The following is an 18,616-nucleotide window of genomic DNA, read 5'->3' on the forward strand; positions in this document are numbered from 1 at the left end:
TAAAATGGTCATATATACACATCATCATCTGAACAAACTGTACTCAGATACAAAAAAACTAAGGCTTCTGACCTCTTTCCAATATCAACAAACAATACTAAGATCAAGGGTCAAGAATCACCTACACCCACACAGAGTAAATGTTCCTTTGTATCTGAAAATACTTTGACCCCTTCTAATATGGCTTCTGAAACCTCAGCTCATTAAAATGTGTCAAGTAAATGATAAAGATGATACAGATTTTACCATGTTTATTTGTTTTCTGTCTAGGATCTTGTTTGTAACATTGGGATTTATATTCAGATTGGCAGATGCTACACAAATTCAGGAAAAGCGCAAGCTTTGACAAGCCTTCTCATATTATTGTGAGTTCTTCTGGTTTTTAGGAATAATAGTATTCTCCTTATTACTTGAGAGTGATGGGATGAGTAAAGTTTCTATGGAAGTCTGTTTCCACCAATGAATAAAAACAAATGAAGGTAACTGTGAATTTTATCTCATAATTCTCACTTTTTTCACCCGCAATACTAACGGTTTTTCAGAATTGTGTGATATAAACTCGCAATTAAATCTCGCAATTGTGACTTTTTTTCTCAGAATTGCAAGTTTATATCTCAGAATTCTGAGAAAAAGGCCAAAATTGCGAGATAAAAATTCACATCATCAAGCGAATGAGCAAATGGTGACCAGCTGTAGAATGGGAATAGGTGTGGGACACCAAGAACCATCTCAGATAATGGGGTGTCAGAACTTCTTTAACATACAGACCGCAGCTGTTACGACAGAAGCAACTTCATTTACACTAAGGGTAGTAAACTGTAATTTTATAAAACAATGGTTTGAGTTCAGGATGTTAGGGGTTCATTCTGACTGTTGAACCCAATGTACTACATGTACTTTGACACTGCTATGCTGTAATAAACATCTTAGCATTTTTTACTTGCAGTATCATCATAAAACATCTGATTCTGAAATGTAATGTTGCCAGTGTTGGAGAGTAACTAGTTACATGTAACAGAATTACATAATTTACATAATTACAAAATAAATGTAACTGTAATCTGTAATTAAATTAGTTACTTATGAAAATGTTAATGATTACAAAGGGGGTTACATCTGAATATTTTCACACACACACACACACACACACACATACAGTTTTGATTCATTTCTTTCCAAAATTGCATTGACTGCTCTAAAATATGAGACACCGGGCACGTTTACTTGATATCTGTTTTATTTCCTATTTGGGTTTATGTATATGCTTTATTTTTTAAATTGACTAGTTTTTTCCCAAGGCATAGTTAGATGCTAAAATGATTAGATAAATGCTAGCTATGCAAAGATTTGATTTCAAAAACAATATCATAGCTACTACACTGTATCTTGTTACAATTTTAAATCTGTTTTTAACCTCAGAACAATCTCAAAGTAAAAAGAGGTGCTAAAGTCTGAATTTGTGGTGGTGGTGCTTTAAAATGAAAGTATTAAAATCTTAATTCAAGTGATGAAGGATTTTGAAAGTCTGACAGTGAGTACTACTGACTACTATTGAGTACAACTGTAAGGTTAACATTTTAAATAGGGTAACTTGTTATCTGTAACTCATTACATTTCCAAAGTAACCTTCCCCACACTGAATGCTGCCATAGCATGTAGCTTCTACATATACAATTTCAACCAGTTTACCATAACTTGTTTTCAACACTCCATATGTGTTGTGTTTTCAAGAGACGTTTCCAAAAAGTCAGATTTAGGGTTTTGCTCAAATTTGGGTTGATGGATTGGAAATAATTTTGCCCAGGATAAAGAATAAGCATTATAATATTAAACATTTGAGTGTTTAAGCATCTTCATCCAAGCTAAACTATAAACTGATGTGCTTCAGTTCTGCAGTTTCATTGACAGTGGAAGGAGTATTCGGTCTCTGACTGATCACCTGAAGGAAATGGAGATTGTTAACATTCACACTAAAATGGAAATCTGTACATGGAATAATTCTGAATAAACAATCTGCATCAGATGATAAAAACTGGCATACAAAATCTTACTAGTTTGGTAGTAATCATACACTTTGACCACAGCTGGCCTGAGATTTTTCACTGGAAGAACCTGTTTCATTTGTATCTGATAATTCATTGGAATATTTTTTGGGATCTGCAATAAGAAACAAACTCATCAGTTATGGACACCTATGGAAAAAATGTTTGTGGATCAACCTAAATTGTATGAAATCATATGAATGTTGCTGTCTCACCTCCTTCAAATACACAATGACATGATCATCTTTAGCATCGACCCGCTCCACATGTGATGCATACGTTCCAGAAGTTGTTCCAAGCTGTGTGAAAAAATTGCTGGTTAATCTCTAAAAACTGACTTCTATAAATTGTACAAGTTTGTGTTGAAACACTCAAATGCACCATTGATGTATCAGCTGTGAATCCAGATAAGAGTTTAATATCCGCAATGACCATGTTAGTTCTTTCCTGTAGACCATCATATCTGGAAAAGAGCAAACAGAAAGGAAAAGTTTCCTAAATGCCTCATAAAGTAACAAAAATAGAAATAAAAAAAAAAAAAAAAAGAAAAAAAAAAAGCCAGGACAAATAACAAATGTGACCCTGGACAACAAAACCAGTCTTAAGTGTAAATTAAATAAAAAAGCTTTCCATTGATGTATGATTTGTTAGGATCGGACAATAATTGTCTGAGATACAACTATTTGAAAATCTGGAATCTGAGGGTGCAAAAAAATCTAAATATTGAGAAAATCGCCTTCAAAGTTGTCCAAATGAAGTTCTTAGCAATGCATATTACTAATCAAAAATTAAGTTTTGATACATTTACGGTTTGATACATTTACAGAACATGATCTTTACTTAATATCCTAATGATTTTTGGCATAAAAGAAAAATTGATAATTTTGACCCATACAATGTATTTTTGGCTATTGCTACAAATATACCCCAGCGACTTAAGACTGGTTTTGTGGTCCAGGGTCACAAATCACATGCAGTTTATATCACTCATAATGTATTAAAGGATCATCGGATGCCCATTTCCCACAAGTTGATATGATTCTTCAGGGTCTTAATGAAAAGTCTATAACATACTTTGTTGGGGGACTGGACTTTACTTTAGCATGTATAATAGTCTAACTTTTAGTGTATAATAGTCTAACTGATTGCTTTTAGATGGAAAAACTGCCCATAACTCCTGGTCTAGGATCTGTTTTCTTTGTAATAATAGCATAACGAAATAGATTTGGAAAGCATCAAATGATTCTACAATGCATTTTCGCAGAGGGGAGCAAAGTAGCCAATCACAGACCCGTTTGTTGATTTCTACAACGCAATGGCCAATCAGAGGTGTTTAGGTTGTAATCCACGCACTCACCGCTTTTTGTCCAGTAAAAAAATTAACAATAAAAAAAAGTTTCATTGTGTGTTCACATTCATTGTTTAAAACGGAACTTTGTAAGATCGTGATGAATGAGTGACAGTTTTTAATAAATTTAAAGGGAGCGCTCTTTGCATGCTGTATACGATAATATTCAGAATTGAAATGTTTTTCAAGCTTGACAAGCGACCACGTACGACACAGAGATAGCTACTACACTATATAGATCAAGATAATAATTTCAGAACACTAATGTGTTTTGTGATTCTGCAACCAAGCTTGGTCCAAACGCAGGATTTAGGTAAGGAAGCGGTTATTAATAATTTGGTAACACTTTACAATAACAGTACATGAATTATCATGTACTAATACCTTAATTAATAATTACTTGACTATGAACTAATGAAGAGTTAAGACGTATTAATCAAGAACTAATGAAGAACTAACTTAACTACGACATGAGTCATATGAATTACCTCATGAATAACACCACCTTAATTACATGTTAGTTCCTGCATGTTAGTTAATGTATTAATTAACACTTTGGGGTAAACTAAATCAAACATGCTCTAGAAGAAAGATTCATGAAAATGGCACACTGCAAAATTGTTTATAAATTTTCCACCTGCAGCTATGTCACAAACATCAGTGAATGACAGTGGATTTCTTGCCATATTTACGTTTAACCTAACTCATCCAATGCACAATGATGCATTCATAATTAAAAACAACTTCATCTCATCCTGTTTTGAGTGATTCCACTGCTGCCCTCCTACAATAACGTATTCATTAAGCAGATGCAATTTTCCAAATTAAAATCAGTGTTAGCAGAGTTGATGGTTATGTTATGGATTGGTTTACTGTCTTTATATCATAATAATGCAATGAAATCAGACGTTTGTCTTGTGTTCTTGCTCTTCTTTTGGGCCACTATTGCCCCTTCAAAATGTTAACCTTCCTCCTACCGTTCAGTTCCTTCTCCATCCAAATGCAGCCACATGACCTCTGCTCTTCCACTTTTTTACAAACCACCAAATATCTGATTTAGATGATATTATATACATTGACAACTCATGAATTCATGTTAAGTTATAAGTAATTAATGATGAGTTAATGATATTGTGCCCCCCCAAGTAAAGTCATGACATTATGATACATTAACAAGGCATGAATTAATGTTAAGTTAATGATGAGTTAGTAATATTGAAATGATAACATTTCGTTTTATTGTGTGATTTCTGCTGCCGGCTCGTTTCCAATAATAGGACTACAAGTTAAACAAGACTTAACTTTAAACCTTAAAATAAATAACATTTTAAATGGTTTAACCTTTACTTGTCATGAAATGTTTACTTTGTTTGCCATGGGCCACAAAAGGCGTAATCTCCGACATGCTGTGACTGACAATAGAACTATAAAAAAAAACACCAAAACCGCAACATAATTACGAAATGAAACAATTTTATTCGTGCGCTGTAATCCAGATCTTCAGAATCCATACGACTGCGAGGAACAGACCCAAATCCAAGCCTTTATTCGACGATCTTCATCTCCATCCCGAGCAGCGAGTCCAGCGACCGTAAACAGCAAAGCCTGCGCTGACTGACGCGCTCGTTACAAATTCAAATGTTGCCGTTTCAAACGACAGGTTTTACGGCAGGATAATCGAACGCTCATTGGCTCTCGCCTGCATTCGTCACAGATCGCGACATGCCGTGTTTCTGGTGAGGTGTGTATTTGAATGATGCTAGCAGCAGCACCCGCACGCCTTCACGAGTTCACTGAGAGGGAGAGGATCAGGAAAATAATCTGGATAATATTTTCAGCGATTAACAACATAAATTCTGCTCAAATGAAGATATAAATCTTTCATTTGAAAGCCATGTTTCTAGCATCTGTAAAACTGCGTTTTTCCATCTCAAAACTAAATTGCGACCTATGCTCTCAACGTCAAATGCAGAAATGCTAATTCATGCGTTTATGACCTCAAGGTTAGACTATTGTAAATAAATGATTGTAATTGCATTTATCTGTCTGTCATGTTTTTCTTCTACTGTACAGAAATAGCTATGTTTAGGTGTAGATGTAGGAGTGGGATTAGCGATTATAAAAACTTTTAATGCTATATTGTTGTTACTAAAATGGTTATTTTCTTGCATGTTTATAAAATGTTTAGGTTTGGAGGTAGGTTAAGAGGTCTAAAAGTCTAAATCACTTATTGATAAATGATAAAAATGCATTGATAAGAATATCTTAATGAAATAAAAACAATATTACTAACTCATCATTAACTTAACATTAATTCATGACTTGTTAATGTATCATAATGTCATGACTTTACTTGGGGGGGCACAATATCATTAACTCATCATTAATTACTTATAACTTAACATGAATTCATGAGTTGTCAATGTATCATGTCATGACTTGTCTTGGAGGGCACATCTTTAAAAAGTTATCAATTACACGTTTTATACATATTCAGCTCATCTAAATCAGATATTTGGTGGTTTGTAAAAAAGTGGAAGAGCAGAGGTCATGTGGCTGCATTTGGATGGAGAAGGAACTGAACGGTAGGAGGAAGGTTAACATTTTGAAGGGGCAATAGTGGCCCAAAAGAAGAGCAAGAACACAAGACAAACGTCTGATTTCATTGCATTATTATGATATAAAGACAGTAAACCAATCCATAACATAACCATCATCTCTATGCTAACACTGATTTTAATTTGGAAAATCGCATCTGCTTAATGAATACGTTATTGTAGGAGGGCAGCAGTGGAATCACTCAAAACAGGATGAGATGAAGTTGTTTTTAATTATGAATGCATCATTGTGCGTTGGATGAGTTAGGTTAAACGTAAATATTGCAAGAAATCCACTGTCATTCACTGATGTTTGTGACATAGCTGCAGGTGGAAAATTTATAAACAATTTTGCAGTGTGCCATTTTCATGAATCTTTCTTCTAGAGCATGTTTGATTCAGTTTACCCCAAAGTGTTAATTAATACATTAACTAACATGCAGGAACTAACATGTAATTAAGGTGGTGTTATTCATGAGGTAATTCATATGACTCATGTCGTAGTTAAGTTAGTTCTTCATTAGTTCTTGATTAATACATGTCTTAACTCTTCATTAGTTCATAGTCAAGTAATTATTAATTAAGGTATTAGTACATGATAATTCATGTACTGTTATTGTAAAGTGTTACCAATAATTTGCATTGGCTGCCATGCCAAATCATGCACCTGCTTGCTTTTCTGTTTAATTTAAGTGTTAGTGAATTATTGTAATGTGTTACCCAAATAATGCATTTTGTGCGTTTAAAACCACCATTACACTCACTTCTTCTGTAGATGAAGCTGGATCACGAATGATTCACGCGAACATAGATGCATTTATGTAGATTGGGGATCGGCGCGTTCACTTCAAAGCGAAAGTAACATTCATCCTCTGCGTCTTCAGCGGCTCAGATGTTGGGAGTAACTGACAACTGCTATATTCATTATTACAAACAACAAAACACCTCAATCACTTAATCGGAGACATCTTGTCTTCCCCTGCACCGGAGTCTCAGCTCACTCAGGGCGGGTCTAAGGTAAGACAGCCTTGTCAATCAACTATCGTGGGAGGGGCCTGTACAGAACTACTTCATTCTGTCAGGAATCTCAGAACAGCCTGATTTGAGAAAGGGGATTTAAAAAAAAAAACACTGGGTGGATTTTTATCAGGGTGATAAAATTTTAACAGGATTTTTATTTGTGTACACACACTTCCAACACACATTCATGTTCAAACAACTTGTAAAGTGAATTTTGCATCCGACGACCCCTTTAATAAACAAAGTGTTTCTTAGGTTAGTATTTAGTTCTGTGGTTGTAAATACTGAGATACTTTTTTTCAGTTCATATTGCTTTTATATTTCTTATGATGCTAAACATATTTAGAAAATATGTATTTATCTGTGAATCTTAAGTCATAATCATTCTCTAGTCTTTTGAATTCAAGTCTTTTCTTCAAAATGAAATGTTGTCCATATATTTTGCAATCTCCCTCAATTTTAGCATCAATGCTCAGTGTTTTAGTTTCAGTAGGAGTGGGAATGTTGTAAACCTGAGCCACCTGAGAGAGTCGACATGAACAAATAAATAAATTAATGAATCATATCATGGCAGAACAGCTGCAAAATGCTATGAGAGGAAAGAGAGAAAGTGAGTGTGAGTCAATGAAGCTGAATGCACTACAGACCTGCACAGACACACAGGTTGAGCCCTTCACTTCAATGCTGTATTTGGCTGGAACGTTCTGCAGCTGCTTCTCCTGGTACAGTAACTTGTTGTCCTGATTGACATCAAAGTGGTGAGTGTCTCCTGCTGACTGTACAGTCACTGTGCTGGAGCCGTCAGAGCTGAACACTTTGGTGGCGTACAAAGACAGAGCCTGAAGAGCCACCACTGTGTCCTGAGAAATAAATGTGTTCAGTAATGTGACTTTTACCCATTATTCAGCAATCATGTGTTTGATTTGAGTAGTTTGAGTCACCTGTGTGGAGGAGAATCCTCCATACGCATTCTGCTGCTTCACAAGCCAGCTGACAATCCTGTTAGCAAAGCCCAGATCAGCTGTAGTGAGTGTCTCTGCAGTGAGAGCAGCTAGCAGCACATATGAGCTGATCTCCACTGCCAGAGAATCAGAGTCATCAGCAGATGCAGACTGAGACCAGTGGAGACGAGACCCTTTAGGACACATGGACAAAAGAGACACCAGTAACTCAACGAGTATGAAAAGACAACAGAAAGTCATCAGAAACAAATCTCTTACCCTCTGAAATAGCAACATCCTCCAGTTTCTTGAAAAGCTTCTGTCGAGTGTCCGTGTCTCCAGCCAGACTGAAAGTGTAGGCGAGCAGAGCAGTGGTGTAAGTGTTTTTGACATCCTCAATGACGGACCTCAAGCATGACAAACCTTTAGTGACGACAGGATCCTGAAACAAAAATAGAGAAACAGCCGCTGTGAGCGTCATTTTTCTGTGAGTTTATCCTGTGTTTCCTGTAGATGAACTTACTGTGACTGGAGTTTCCAGTTCAAGCAGTGATGCAATAATGTAGGCAGTCATGGTCACATTATCATTCACTCCACCCTGGAATATATATTAGAGGAACATAAAGTACAATATTTTTTGTTATGAATAGATAGGCATTGTTTCTGTGATAATGTTTAGTGACCAATAGCACACCTTCATTCTGTTGTTGAACAGTCTTCCCTGTTGGATAAAACAGCCGTCTGAATCCCGTCTGCTTATTAACCATTCCTTTGCACTCTGAACTATTTCTGGATCAATAAATATGTATTTCTGTGCTTTGCCAAAAGACCTCAGGACAAAGGCAGTCAACCTGGTATTTGAAAGATTTAATTTTAATAATGTCATTAATTGTTTAATTTGATTAAATTTGTAAATAATAAAATCTATTGCAAATATTTACCATGTGTTCTCTTTTCCATGTCCAAATGTGCTGTATGCACCACTGTTATGTCTGTAGTTCAGTTGTCTCTGGTATCCTGTTGAGTTTGACAGTGATTAAATGTTTGGGTTGATCAAGTGTTTCTGAAGTCAAATGTTTTGTGACTTATTTTCTCAGTATTTTTTAGACACGAATGATTTCTCTCACCACTCTTTAGGAAGCCAGTGGCTCTTTCCAAAGTCATATTAACTCAGACTTCTAATTAATTATATAATTTTAAGAAAAAGTATTCATTAATCAAAAGATACATATAAAAATAATGGATATACCAAAATATTCAGCCATTTCAGTCATCCAAACGCATGCAACAGCCAAACTAGATGCCATCTTCAATCCCAATCTCTGTGAAAGAGCAATGATGAACCACATAATAAATTATAAAAATGTATTGTGAACAAAATGCGAATCATAAAAAAAAATGACATGTCATTTTACATATTTTTAATGGGCAATCATTTTCTGCTTTACTATCACACATATACTGTAAACCACCTGTTACCTTTAAGGATTCATAGGTGTTGTCTGTCGACACAAACAGCATATGCAGACACTCGTCTTCAACACCATAAGGATAATCTGACACGGATTGCACTGGCAGGAGGTTGAAGATCTGTGATGAGACCACATTCACACACTATCAGTACAATTTCGGTTTCATTCCTGGGTATTGTTTAATCTTTACAGTCACACAGTGGAAAGAAATAATATTTAAAACCCATATCACTTTAAACAATAATCACTGATCACATTAGACATAAGTAAATATAGAATGATCTCATTAGATTAATAGATTTCCACTATGGAGACACATTTAATCAACACTGAATCTTAAAGCATTTAAACCTTGTCAGTATCCAGACGTTTTCCTGACTCCAGGATCAGGACGCTCTGATCTACAGCACTGAGGCCGCACAGTGAACCAGGCTGAGCTGAGATCTGGAGAGTGTTTTTCTCACCAGGAACTGCTTTAGCAGGAGAAAAATGCAGAGAAATCTATAATGACAATAAAAAGGATTCACTTTAAGACTGAGCCAGAATTACAGTTTAAAGAGTTTTATTTCTAAAGAATTTGTTACAAAGATGTGTTTTTACACCTTGTTTTTGAAACATTTTTCAGTGTCAAATTTTGTGCTATGAGCAACAACATTTTCACTGGGCAGAACACAGTAGGCCAGAATCTGCACTGCAGGAGCCAGATCTGCACCTACAGACAGTTTAAATGACACTGTGCCACTTGCTGCTCCATTAGAAGACTTCACTTCAACCTTCTCATATCCATGATGAACGATCACTCCTCTGGACAAGACCTGAAACAGACAGATGACACTCCGATGACAAACTGACCAGAGCAGCCAGTTAATACTGTTAACAAACAATGAAGTCATCACTGTAAGAATGTACTGCATGTTCTCACCATATAGACAATGTCAGTTTTGAAGTCTTCAGCAGTCTCTCCAATAAAATAATACTTGATGGTCACTGTCAGCTCAGCATCACACTTTAATGGTTGCTCAATATTCTCTATAATCAGTTCACTTAATGTTGGTGTGTATGGAGTGGCGGGCTGGAAAAGCTGAACTGTTTTTCTATCCATAGAGATGTAAGGTGTTTTGTGACTTTGATAATGAAGCCCTGGATACACACTTGCCTGAAAAACAAAGAAACTAAAATTACTCAAGCAGCTGAACCCTTCAGCGAACACAAAAGAAAACTAGGTAAATAAAGTGATCATACCTTCAGATAAATATCACTTTTAGAGAGACTAGACGTATTAAGAAAGAAGCTGGCCAGTCCATCGCTGTCTGTAGTAAGATTTAGGAGCAGTTTTGAGGGCAAGCTGTTCTCTTCCAAAATATATGTGACTTTGTTTGGAAGAGGAGCTCCGCTGAATTTTGTAAGTTTGACCTAGTGAAAAAAAAAAAAGAAAAAAAAAAAAGAAACATAGAACGAATGAATAATTAATGTTAAGCCCTGTGAAGGACTGGCCATCTGTCAAGGTTGTTTTATGACCCAAGGTGTTCGGAACATGCTCCAGCCAATCTGTAACCCTATGCAAGACAAGGGGTTTGGAGAATGAATGGATGTATATTAATATTGTTGAAATGAGATAAAATTATTTTAGACTTACTCTTCCTTCTATAACTGATCCATGTTCATATATTTTGGGCAGGTCAGAAAGTGTGACTTTTCCAATTTCATAAGTGAGAGATATAGTTTCAGATTTTGTCATGGTGATCTCTGTAAAATGCAAATAGATGGTGATGGTGAGTGTGATTTTAAAACTCTCATTTCAGTAATTAATAGCTCACCTGTTCCTTCTTCTGTGACTGTTGCTTCAATATGAAGAGAATTTTCTAGTCGATCCTCATATGTTGAATTTGAGAAGGCAGATGCATGCAAGGTATGGATGGCACAGCCTGTCTTTTTCATCTAATGGAAATGATTGAACACACGCATAATGCCTAAGTGACTTACTGGCTGGATGTAGGAAATAAATGTTACATGCCAGTTTTGGTACTGTAGTGAAACGGACAAACCTCAATGGTTTCATTCACACATATTGGACTGTGTTTGTCAGGCCTGTGAGAGTAGCGTGGAATATCACGACACACTTTCACCCATGATTTGTCAGGTACAGGCTGCCCGTAAGTGTATCTGGGAAGAATGTCCAAGAAAATGATGAATGGAAGATAACAATGTCTTATGTTGTATTCTAGTAAATTAAAGATGCTACTCACTTTCCACAAACCTCAACTGCCATTAACTTATCATCTATGCACACTGTCTTTGGTGCTGTCACAGTAACTTCAAACTTAGGCAAAACTACAAGTCAGGGGGCAGAAATTAGACTTATTATTAGTCAAGTTTGATAAAAGTATACAAAGATATTATTGAAATTTGTTCTGTGAACAATGCAAATTGTTCATTTGACTTACCATATTTTTTCACCTCAAAATCATGTGAGATCATCCTTTCACCAATAAACGCATTTAGTTTGTACATGCCTTGACGGGCTTCTGGGTTTAATTCAAAAGAACGCTGCAAAATCCACCTTTTTGAAGAAACATTTGTCCATTGACCAATCCTGTTACCTTTACTATCCTATTTAATGCCAAAGACACATTTGTTTAGTTGCAGTCAGTGGGCCCATAACACAACCCCTAAACCTTGCCCCAAGTGGACTAGAGAAATTGGTGGTTGAAAAACACCTATTGGTTTGAATACGCCCACTGTTCTGCAGATATATAGGGCCTGTTCCATTCCTGGCTCACTGGAGTGAGTGTGACCAAGGAGAAGAGGGGCGCTGAGACCGACATGCTATATGTCCACTGGCGCTCAGTGTGCAGAGCTTGAGTAGCCATTTGATTCCTATGGGAGCTGACTGATGCGTTATGATGCGGACTACACTGTAAAAAAAAAAAAAAAAGTTGAGCCAACTTAAAATTTTAAGGTAACCAGCTTCAGCAGATTTTTGAGTTTTCTCAAATTGTCGTTTTAAGTTTATACAACAACAATTTGAGAATCTCCCACAAAGCAAACTCAAAAATCTGCTGAAGCTGGTAAAAAAACATTTTTTTAAGTTCGCTCAACTTTTTCTTTTTTTTTTAACAGTGTATAGCGGGCCAGAAGGTTCAAACATAGGACTAATGAATTGTCGTGGGAAGTCACTATACTTTTGCCAGTAGCTGCCATATGGGGGTTTTCGGGGGACTGTGCGATGACAGCGAATACTCCAACTCCAGACTTTAGCCAATCGCTGTGAGAAGCAGGTAGAAACATCTGTCATGACCGTTTTAATATCTGCCGGTTCTGCTGAATTTAGTGCATTAATCATATGGACACTAGATTCCCCTTTTGTCTTGGACACTCCTGTTTAATATCTTAATTCCCCTTTTTAGAACATTAATTTAAAATTATGTGCTATTCAGATCTTCAGACAAGTTGTGGTTATCATAAATTATTCTGTGTGGTTTTATGTTCTTACCTCAAGCATGACTGTACTATACTGTAAAAGATCAAACGATAGCCTAATTAAACGTTGGAATATTAAGAAGATTAAAAGCCAACAATGTGTTTGTGTATTAAACAGGCATTTAATAAGACAGAAAGATCAAGAAGTTAGATAAAACACACCTGCTGATTAAAGGGTACAAAGTTTGTATCCACGCTGACAACTCTGAAATTCACTGTGAAAACAGAAAGGTGTGATAAATAAAAGAACAATCCACGTTTTCATTGTCATAACCAGTATTTTAGCTCCAATCGATTGTGATATTATAGCACCAAAGTCAGACCTAGATTAACCTTTTCCAGTGTTTCATAATGTTCGCTCTTTACCCTACCTTTGAATTCATTCATGTTTCGTAGTTTGTACTGAGTTGTTAGAAATAGAAATAAAAGTGGTTTCATTACGTGATGACGTAGTAGAAGAACAATTGAATCAGTTTTGAATCAGAAACAAGCCTTCCGAAAGAACCAGTTCGGAAAAGAATTGGACTACTGCACTACTGCCTATTCATAAATCCTGGGTTAATGTTTTTTTTTTTGCGATGTCGGTATCATTGATTATACATACACATCGTCAGACCTGTTCAAATTATGACTCGTCTTTTTCTTGCGCAACAGTTTGGCTTATATTTTTTTACTGTACCATCCAGTTTGTCTTGATTTTCGTTTGTTTCATGTAAATTAAATAGATGAATAGACCATTCGGACCATGACTGTAATGAGGGCTGTCCCTAGCTGATGCGGGGCCTGGTGCAACCCTCCAAGTTCATGGATCATGCTTTTTGCTGCTAATATATGGACTGGCCGCTTGACATGCAAAATCATTACCAGGCAAAATCGCATCAATGCTTTCTGATTTAGCTACACAAAAATCGGACCGTTTTATTCTACTGTTGACAGAGATTGGCACGATATCTGAGGAGTGTTATTGATCCTTCAGGGAGAACGATTATTTTCTGCATGCCATTCCACAGAAACATTCACAGCTCACCCAGGGGCGCAACTGCACATTTGTCGAGGGGTATGCAAGATCAGTGCCGGTGCCCCCTGTATTCTAGTAGCCACTAACTTGCGCAGAAAACTTTCTGCAAGTCAATGACCAAAAGCCCATGACTAGCTTGTGCATGGAAGGATACAGACTCATCAGGAGTAAAAAAAGTGATAAAGGTTTGAACCCCCTTCCCTCTTTTTTAATACCATAGGGAAAAATGTAAAAAGTAAAAAAAAAGAAAAAGAAAAGAAAGAAAAGAAAAGTGTGTCACATAAAATCCCCTTTAACTCCTGATGGTAGACCCCAGACAGTAGAACAGTAGTGTTTTTTTTTCAAACACTTGTTATATAATATAATATTATTTATTTGCCTATAAGTTATTCATATTCTTGCACATTTTTATATAGTAAAATTTATTTTAAAGAACATCTGCATTTTTTTCTTTTTTTCTTTTCTTTTTTACTTAAAAAGATAATTTATGGAAAATTTGCCATGCTAAGTGGAAGATTTCTGCCAAGATTTCACCTGGTAGAAAAACAAATAATGAATGTTATGATTCCCACTATGGCCACTAAATGGCAGCAGAGGATCATTTATTGTCTCCTTTACCATTTCCACTCTGTAATATAGTTCTTTTCACATGTTTTGCTACTGGATTTATATTTAGACATTATAAAATCACTATTATAACATTTAAAAATCTCTTTTTTGTCAAAGTTCAGCACTGTTTTGTATTGAAGTATGAAGTAGCAAGAGTTTTCAACTCATTGAAACTACTTGAATTACACAGATGGCCTATTTTAAATTTACAACGGCAATTTTCAGTGAAAAGTGGCTAGTTTGTATCCTTGTTTACAATCTTCTCAGTTTCTCTGAAATGAATGAATTCTCTTTCATAGGGGTGGCCAGGAAGGGAGCAGCAACCAGTCTGGGTTGGCACAGAAATCTTCATTATTTCAACATAGAAATGGATTTGACTATAAAGTACTGGACTGTTTTAGTGCCTAAAACACAACTGAATACAATTAATTTGTACTTAATTGTAACTGAGATAGTTGTGAATTACATTAAGTAATACTGAGTGAATGACAATTTTTGTATTATTTTTGTATTACCTAGGCTCCAGGTATTTTAATAAAAGGGCTCACTATAGCTTTATTGCTCAGTAAGCTTGGTTCTGGGTCTTAACACCCCCAAAATCTTGTTCTCCATCATTACATAGACCCATTCATGGATGAGACATGAAGATATAGTCAACCTTCACTGAATTTTACATAATCAATGAACTCAGAAATTGATCAGTCATTCTATTCTAACATTCTATTAGTTGTCAAAATTAATTCATTGCAGCACTTTTGTCATGCCTAAATCAAGCTCTGTACAAAGGAAAATAATGTAAGAATGTAAAATGAGTTATTTTATGCATTTTATGGTTTCATTTTCGTACTTTACAAGTTAACGAAAAATTAGTGCATATATTCTAGTACATTTAACTGCACTGTGCTCACATTTGGCCTACTTGTGCATTACATTAAAAAAAAAAAAAAAAAATTCCATAGCCTATCATCTTGCGCACTATTGTGATTTCGAATCGCAGAATATTTCAGTAGGCTGCATGCATTTGAGAGACGTTCTTAAATGTAATGCACATACATGCATGCACAGCTTTAATCGCCATTTTGGTAATTTAAAAACTTAACTGACGATGTATGCTCGCAGTTTCTAGTACGGTTTTTTATGATGAAGTGTGTTGAGGAAAATTTATTTTTATGCTTATTTTCTATGTTTATGAGAACATGTAAACCTTTTTTAGGTCTGGCTGTGCGAGAAAGGAATGGGTTTGGGGCCTTTTGCTGTTTATGACCTGAAGGGTCATTTAGGACCTAAAACCATGAGAAACAGGGGCTGAGGGTATAATAAACCAGAGTGTTTCTTTCCTTTTCCCATTTGGTGGAAAAGTACAGCTGTCTCAACATGTGATCTTTTGACCTTGAGTGCCTTGAAGAGTGTATAAAGGCGGAGGACTGCCCTCCCCTTTGGTCGCACTCTGCAGAAACCTGTGTCTGTATGACTGTTGACCTTCTTTGCAAAGAATAAAACCTTTTATTAACTAAGACTGAGTTTGTCTCTTATGCTGATGAGAGTCAGTTAAAATTGCCCCGACAAGTGATAGAGCGTGCGCCTCATATTCGCATACAGTTGAAGAGTAAAACGGCTGACAGGACAGGAAAGTTTGTTTTACTGACATATAACAATATCCCATCAGACTGCAGTTCCCCGTTGTTCTACTGAAGCTCATTTGGCACCTGTAGCCTACCTTTTCCGTGCTTGTTCGACTCGCGCGCCGAGGGCGAGCTGAAGTGCGCGTCTGAAAAGTCTCCTATTTGTTGTGGTCGCAAAGAGATACGGCCGCTCCGCGTCTTAATGAGTTTTTAATAAATAATTTTTTTTTAAAACTCATTAAAATGCTAAAAACTGTTAAATAAAAATGTTGCATGAATTATTTTTAATAACTAAGCTTTTGATTATTTATTACGTATTATTAATATAGATGATTTTCACAGAATGATTTTGGCAAAATGGCGCGCCCCTATGTGTGGCGCCCCTATGCACTGCATACTGCATACCCCTTATTTGCGCCACTGAGCTCACCTGTCTGTCCTGGAGTATAGATGGGTTTATCAGTCTGGATAAAGGTCAGAGGATGGTAAGATCTGAACATGACTTTTCTCTCTTCAGTCATCTTGAAAGACTCTCCTTGAAGTTCTACCTTCATTTTCTGCACTGATTCTGCTTCTACCAGAGGAGCCTGATGAGAAATAATATCCTGTATTCTCAAACATGACATCACAAAAACTAGATGCATTATAATGAAAGTAAGATTTTTGATTATACATTCATAATATGCTGATGACAGACCTTGAAGTTAAAGCAGCGGTGAAACTCTTCCTCAGCTTTCTCCTGCAGCAGTAAAGTGCTCTGGTTACCATTAACCAGATAAATGTTCATGACAAGGCTTTCATTGGGCTTGAGAAGACTTGCACACAGTTTGGCATCAGATCCTGACTCGATCACTGCAGGAAATGTCACCATGAACGATCTGTCAAGAAATAGTAAAGCATTCTGTTATTCAATAGACAATAAATTGATCAACAATTTTCTTCAATAAAAACTTACGGCCTTGATGTTCGTCCATTGACATAGACGAGAAGGAAAAAGAGGAGCCATTTCCAACAGCAGCTAACATTCAGCGCCATGATGACGAGTGATCATCCAGGTCTTGAGATAAACGTTTCTAATACTTTAGTGGAGGTCTTTCAAAATCTGATTAACGATTCAACCATGAGGGCATTTCGTTTTGAAAACATGAGTGCTGAATTAGCATTTCAAGCTACAGTACATTCCAAAAGCTAATTTGTGCTATCTGTTGTGCAATTTTTCATATCAGTAGTTCACATGCCCTGTAGAAAACAACAAACTGGACATCGAACGAAATGCAAGGCTGCTTTCCTAATTAAACAAGCAATGACACTGAAGCTGAGGGTCAAAAATCACCTACACCCACTCAGTCTGAGTAAGAGAATTACCGTAATATGTTGTTTATGTATGCAAAAACCTTTGATCACTTCTAAAATGACTTCTGAAAGCTCGAAAAACATTGTCATGAAACTTAATTAAAAGATACTTACTTGAGATTCAGTACCATAATTTCCCCTTCAATGTAGAGACTTGTGAAGCTGCAGTTCCAATACTTTTTTTTTTTTTTTTTTGTACAGAGAATAACAAAGTCCATGAGCTTTTCCACATGATTCCTAAACTCCGGATTAGCCTTGGTAATCCTGGTTGCACAGGATTAATACATACTTGTTCTGTTTAAAGGGGTCATATCATACATTTATTTTTGTATTATTCTTTTTTATTGTTATTATTATTTATTATTATTCTGTATCTCTCTTTTATGCGATGCACAAACTGTTATAATCAGACTAAATTATAGTACATCTTAAAAATACTGAGATGGACAAACAGAAGGGCCAGTACACAGGCAGGAAAAGCACAAGGTAAACAAATGATCATAATTGATGTTCTTCTGATATTATATTTATATAGTTATTCCGACTTTTAGGAATAATAGCATTCATCCATTATTTTCTTCACTGATGGGTTAAGACAGGTTCATGATTTGGGGTAAATTGTTAGTGATTGTTTGTTTAGTGATATTTTATTTTATTTTTTTGAAAGACCAAGATTTGTTGTTTTTTATCAACAAGGCAGTATTTATTTGATCAAACATAAAGTAAAAACAGTAATACTGTGAAATATTATTAAAATTTAAAATAACTTTTTTTTTTTTTTGATTGTTTGTTATTTATATTTTTTTCTTTTTAAAAAATATATAATTTAGTTGTTGGCTGATGCTGCAATTAATAATGAAGGAGAATATAAAAATTCTACAACATAAAACCTATAATGGTGTCACACCTGTTTTGGGGTTTGTTTCATGTTCTTGTATTCATGTCTTTTATTTTGTATTTGTTTCATTATGTTAGTGTCTTGCTTCCCTTGCCCTCATGTATCTCTGCATTGTGTATGTGTTATGCTCTGATTGTTTGTCCAAGTCATGTGTCTTGTCCCCATTGGTTTGTTCATGTCATGTGACCCTCTTTGTTTGCTATAAGTAGCCCATTT

The 18,616-nt window shown here is 35.8% G+C and overlaps 1 protein-coding gene across 2 annotated transcripts; it reads right to left on the reverse strand.

Moving 5' to 3' along the window:
• Positions 1-250: 250 nt before the first annotated feature.
• Positions 251-17,659, reverse strand: LOC131520661 (alpha-2-macroglobulin-P-like). 2 transcript variants are annotated; one of them, XM_058745068.1, is made up of 28 exons: positions 17,105-17,190; positions 16,847-17,027; positions 16,580-16,736; positions 13,063-13,115; positions 12,914-12,934; positions 11,865-12,030; positions 11,667-11,751; positions 11,466-11,583; positions 11,238-11,358; positions 11,057-11,166; positions 10,663-10,833; positions 10,343-10,576; positions 10,023-10,235; positions 9,772-9,921; positions 9,428-9,538; positions 9,198-9,270; positions 8,890-8,965; positions 8,643-8,799; positions 8,472-8,546; positions 8,228-8,390; positions 7,949-8,142; positions 7,655-7,867; positions 7,426-7,528; positions 6,834-6,849; positions 2,424-2,505; positions 2,258-2,341; positions 2,052-2,157; positions 251-1,939 (listed from the first exon to the last, which is right to left on the reverse strand). In XM_058745068.1, exons 1-28 carry the CDS (start codon positions 17,182-17,184, stop codon positions 1,899-1,901), a joined length of 3,354 nt encoding a protein of 1,117 aa, XP_058601051.1. In that variant the 5' UTR covers positions 17,185-17,190; the 3' UTR covers positions 251-1,898. The 2 variants fall into 2 exon arrangements, 1 of the variants encoding a protein (XP_058601051.1); XR_009266106.1 differs by lacking the exons at positions 251-1,939; positions 2,052-2,157; positions 6,834-6,849; positions 7,426-7,528 and having other exon boundaries at positions 2,288-2,341; positions 17,105-17,659.
• Between the last annotated feature and the right edge of the window lie 957 nt (positions 17,660-18,616).

The sequence above is a fragment of the Onychostoma macrolepis genome, chromosome 15, assembly GCF_012432095.1.
Source record: "Onychostoma macrolepis isolate SWU-2019 chromosome 15, ASM1243209v1, whole genome shotgun sequence".
Lineage (NCBI taxonomy): Eukaryota > Metazoa > Chordata > Actinopteri > Cypriniformes > Cyprinidae > Onychostoma > Onychostoma macrolepis.

Coding starts and splice junctions, on each gene's coding strand:
- LOC131520661 (XM_058745068.1), bottom strand. CDS start 17,184: ATGGCGCTGAATGTTAGCTGCTGTTGGAAATGGCTCCTCTTTTTCCTT. Junction 17,028..17,104: donor AATGGACGAACATCAAGGCC/GTAAGTTTTTAT, acceptor ATTTCTTGACAG/ATCGTTCATGGTGACATTTC. Junction 2,342..2,423: donor TCACAGCTGATACATCAATG/GTGCATTTGAGT, acceptor TTTTTCACACAG/CTTGGAACAACTTCTGGAAC.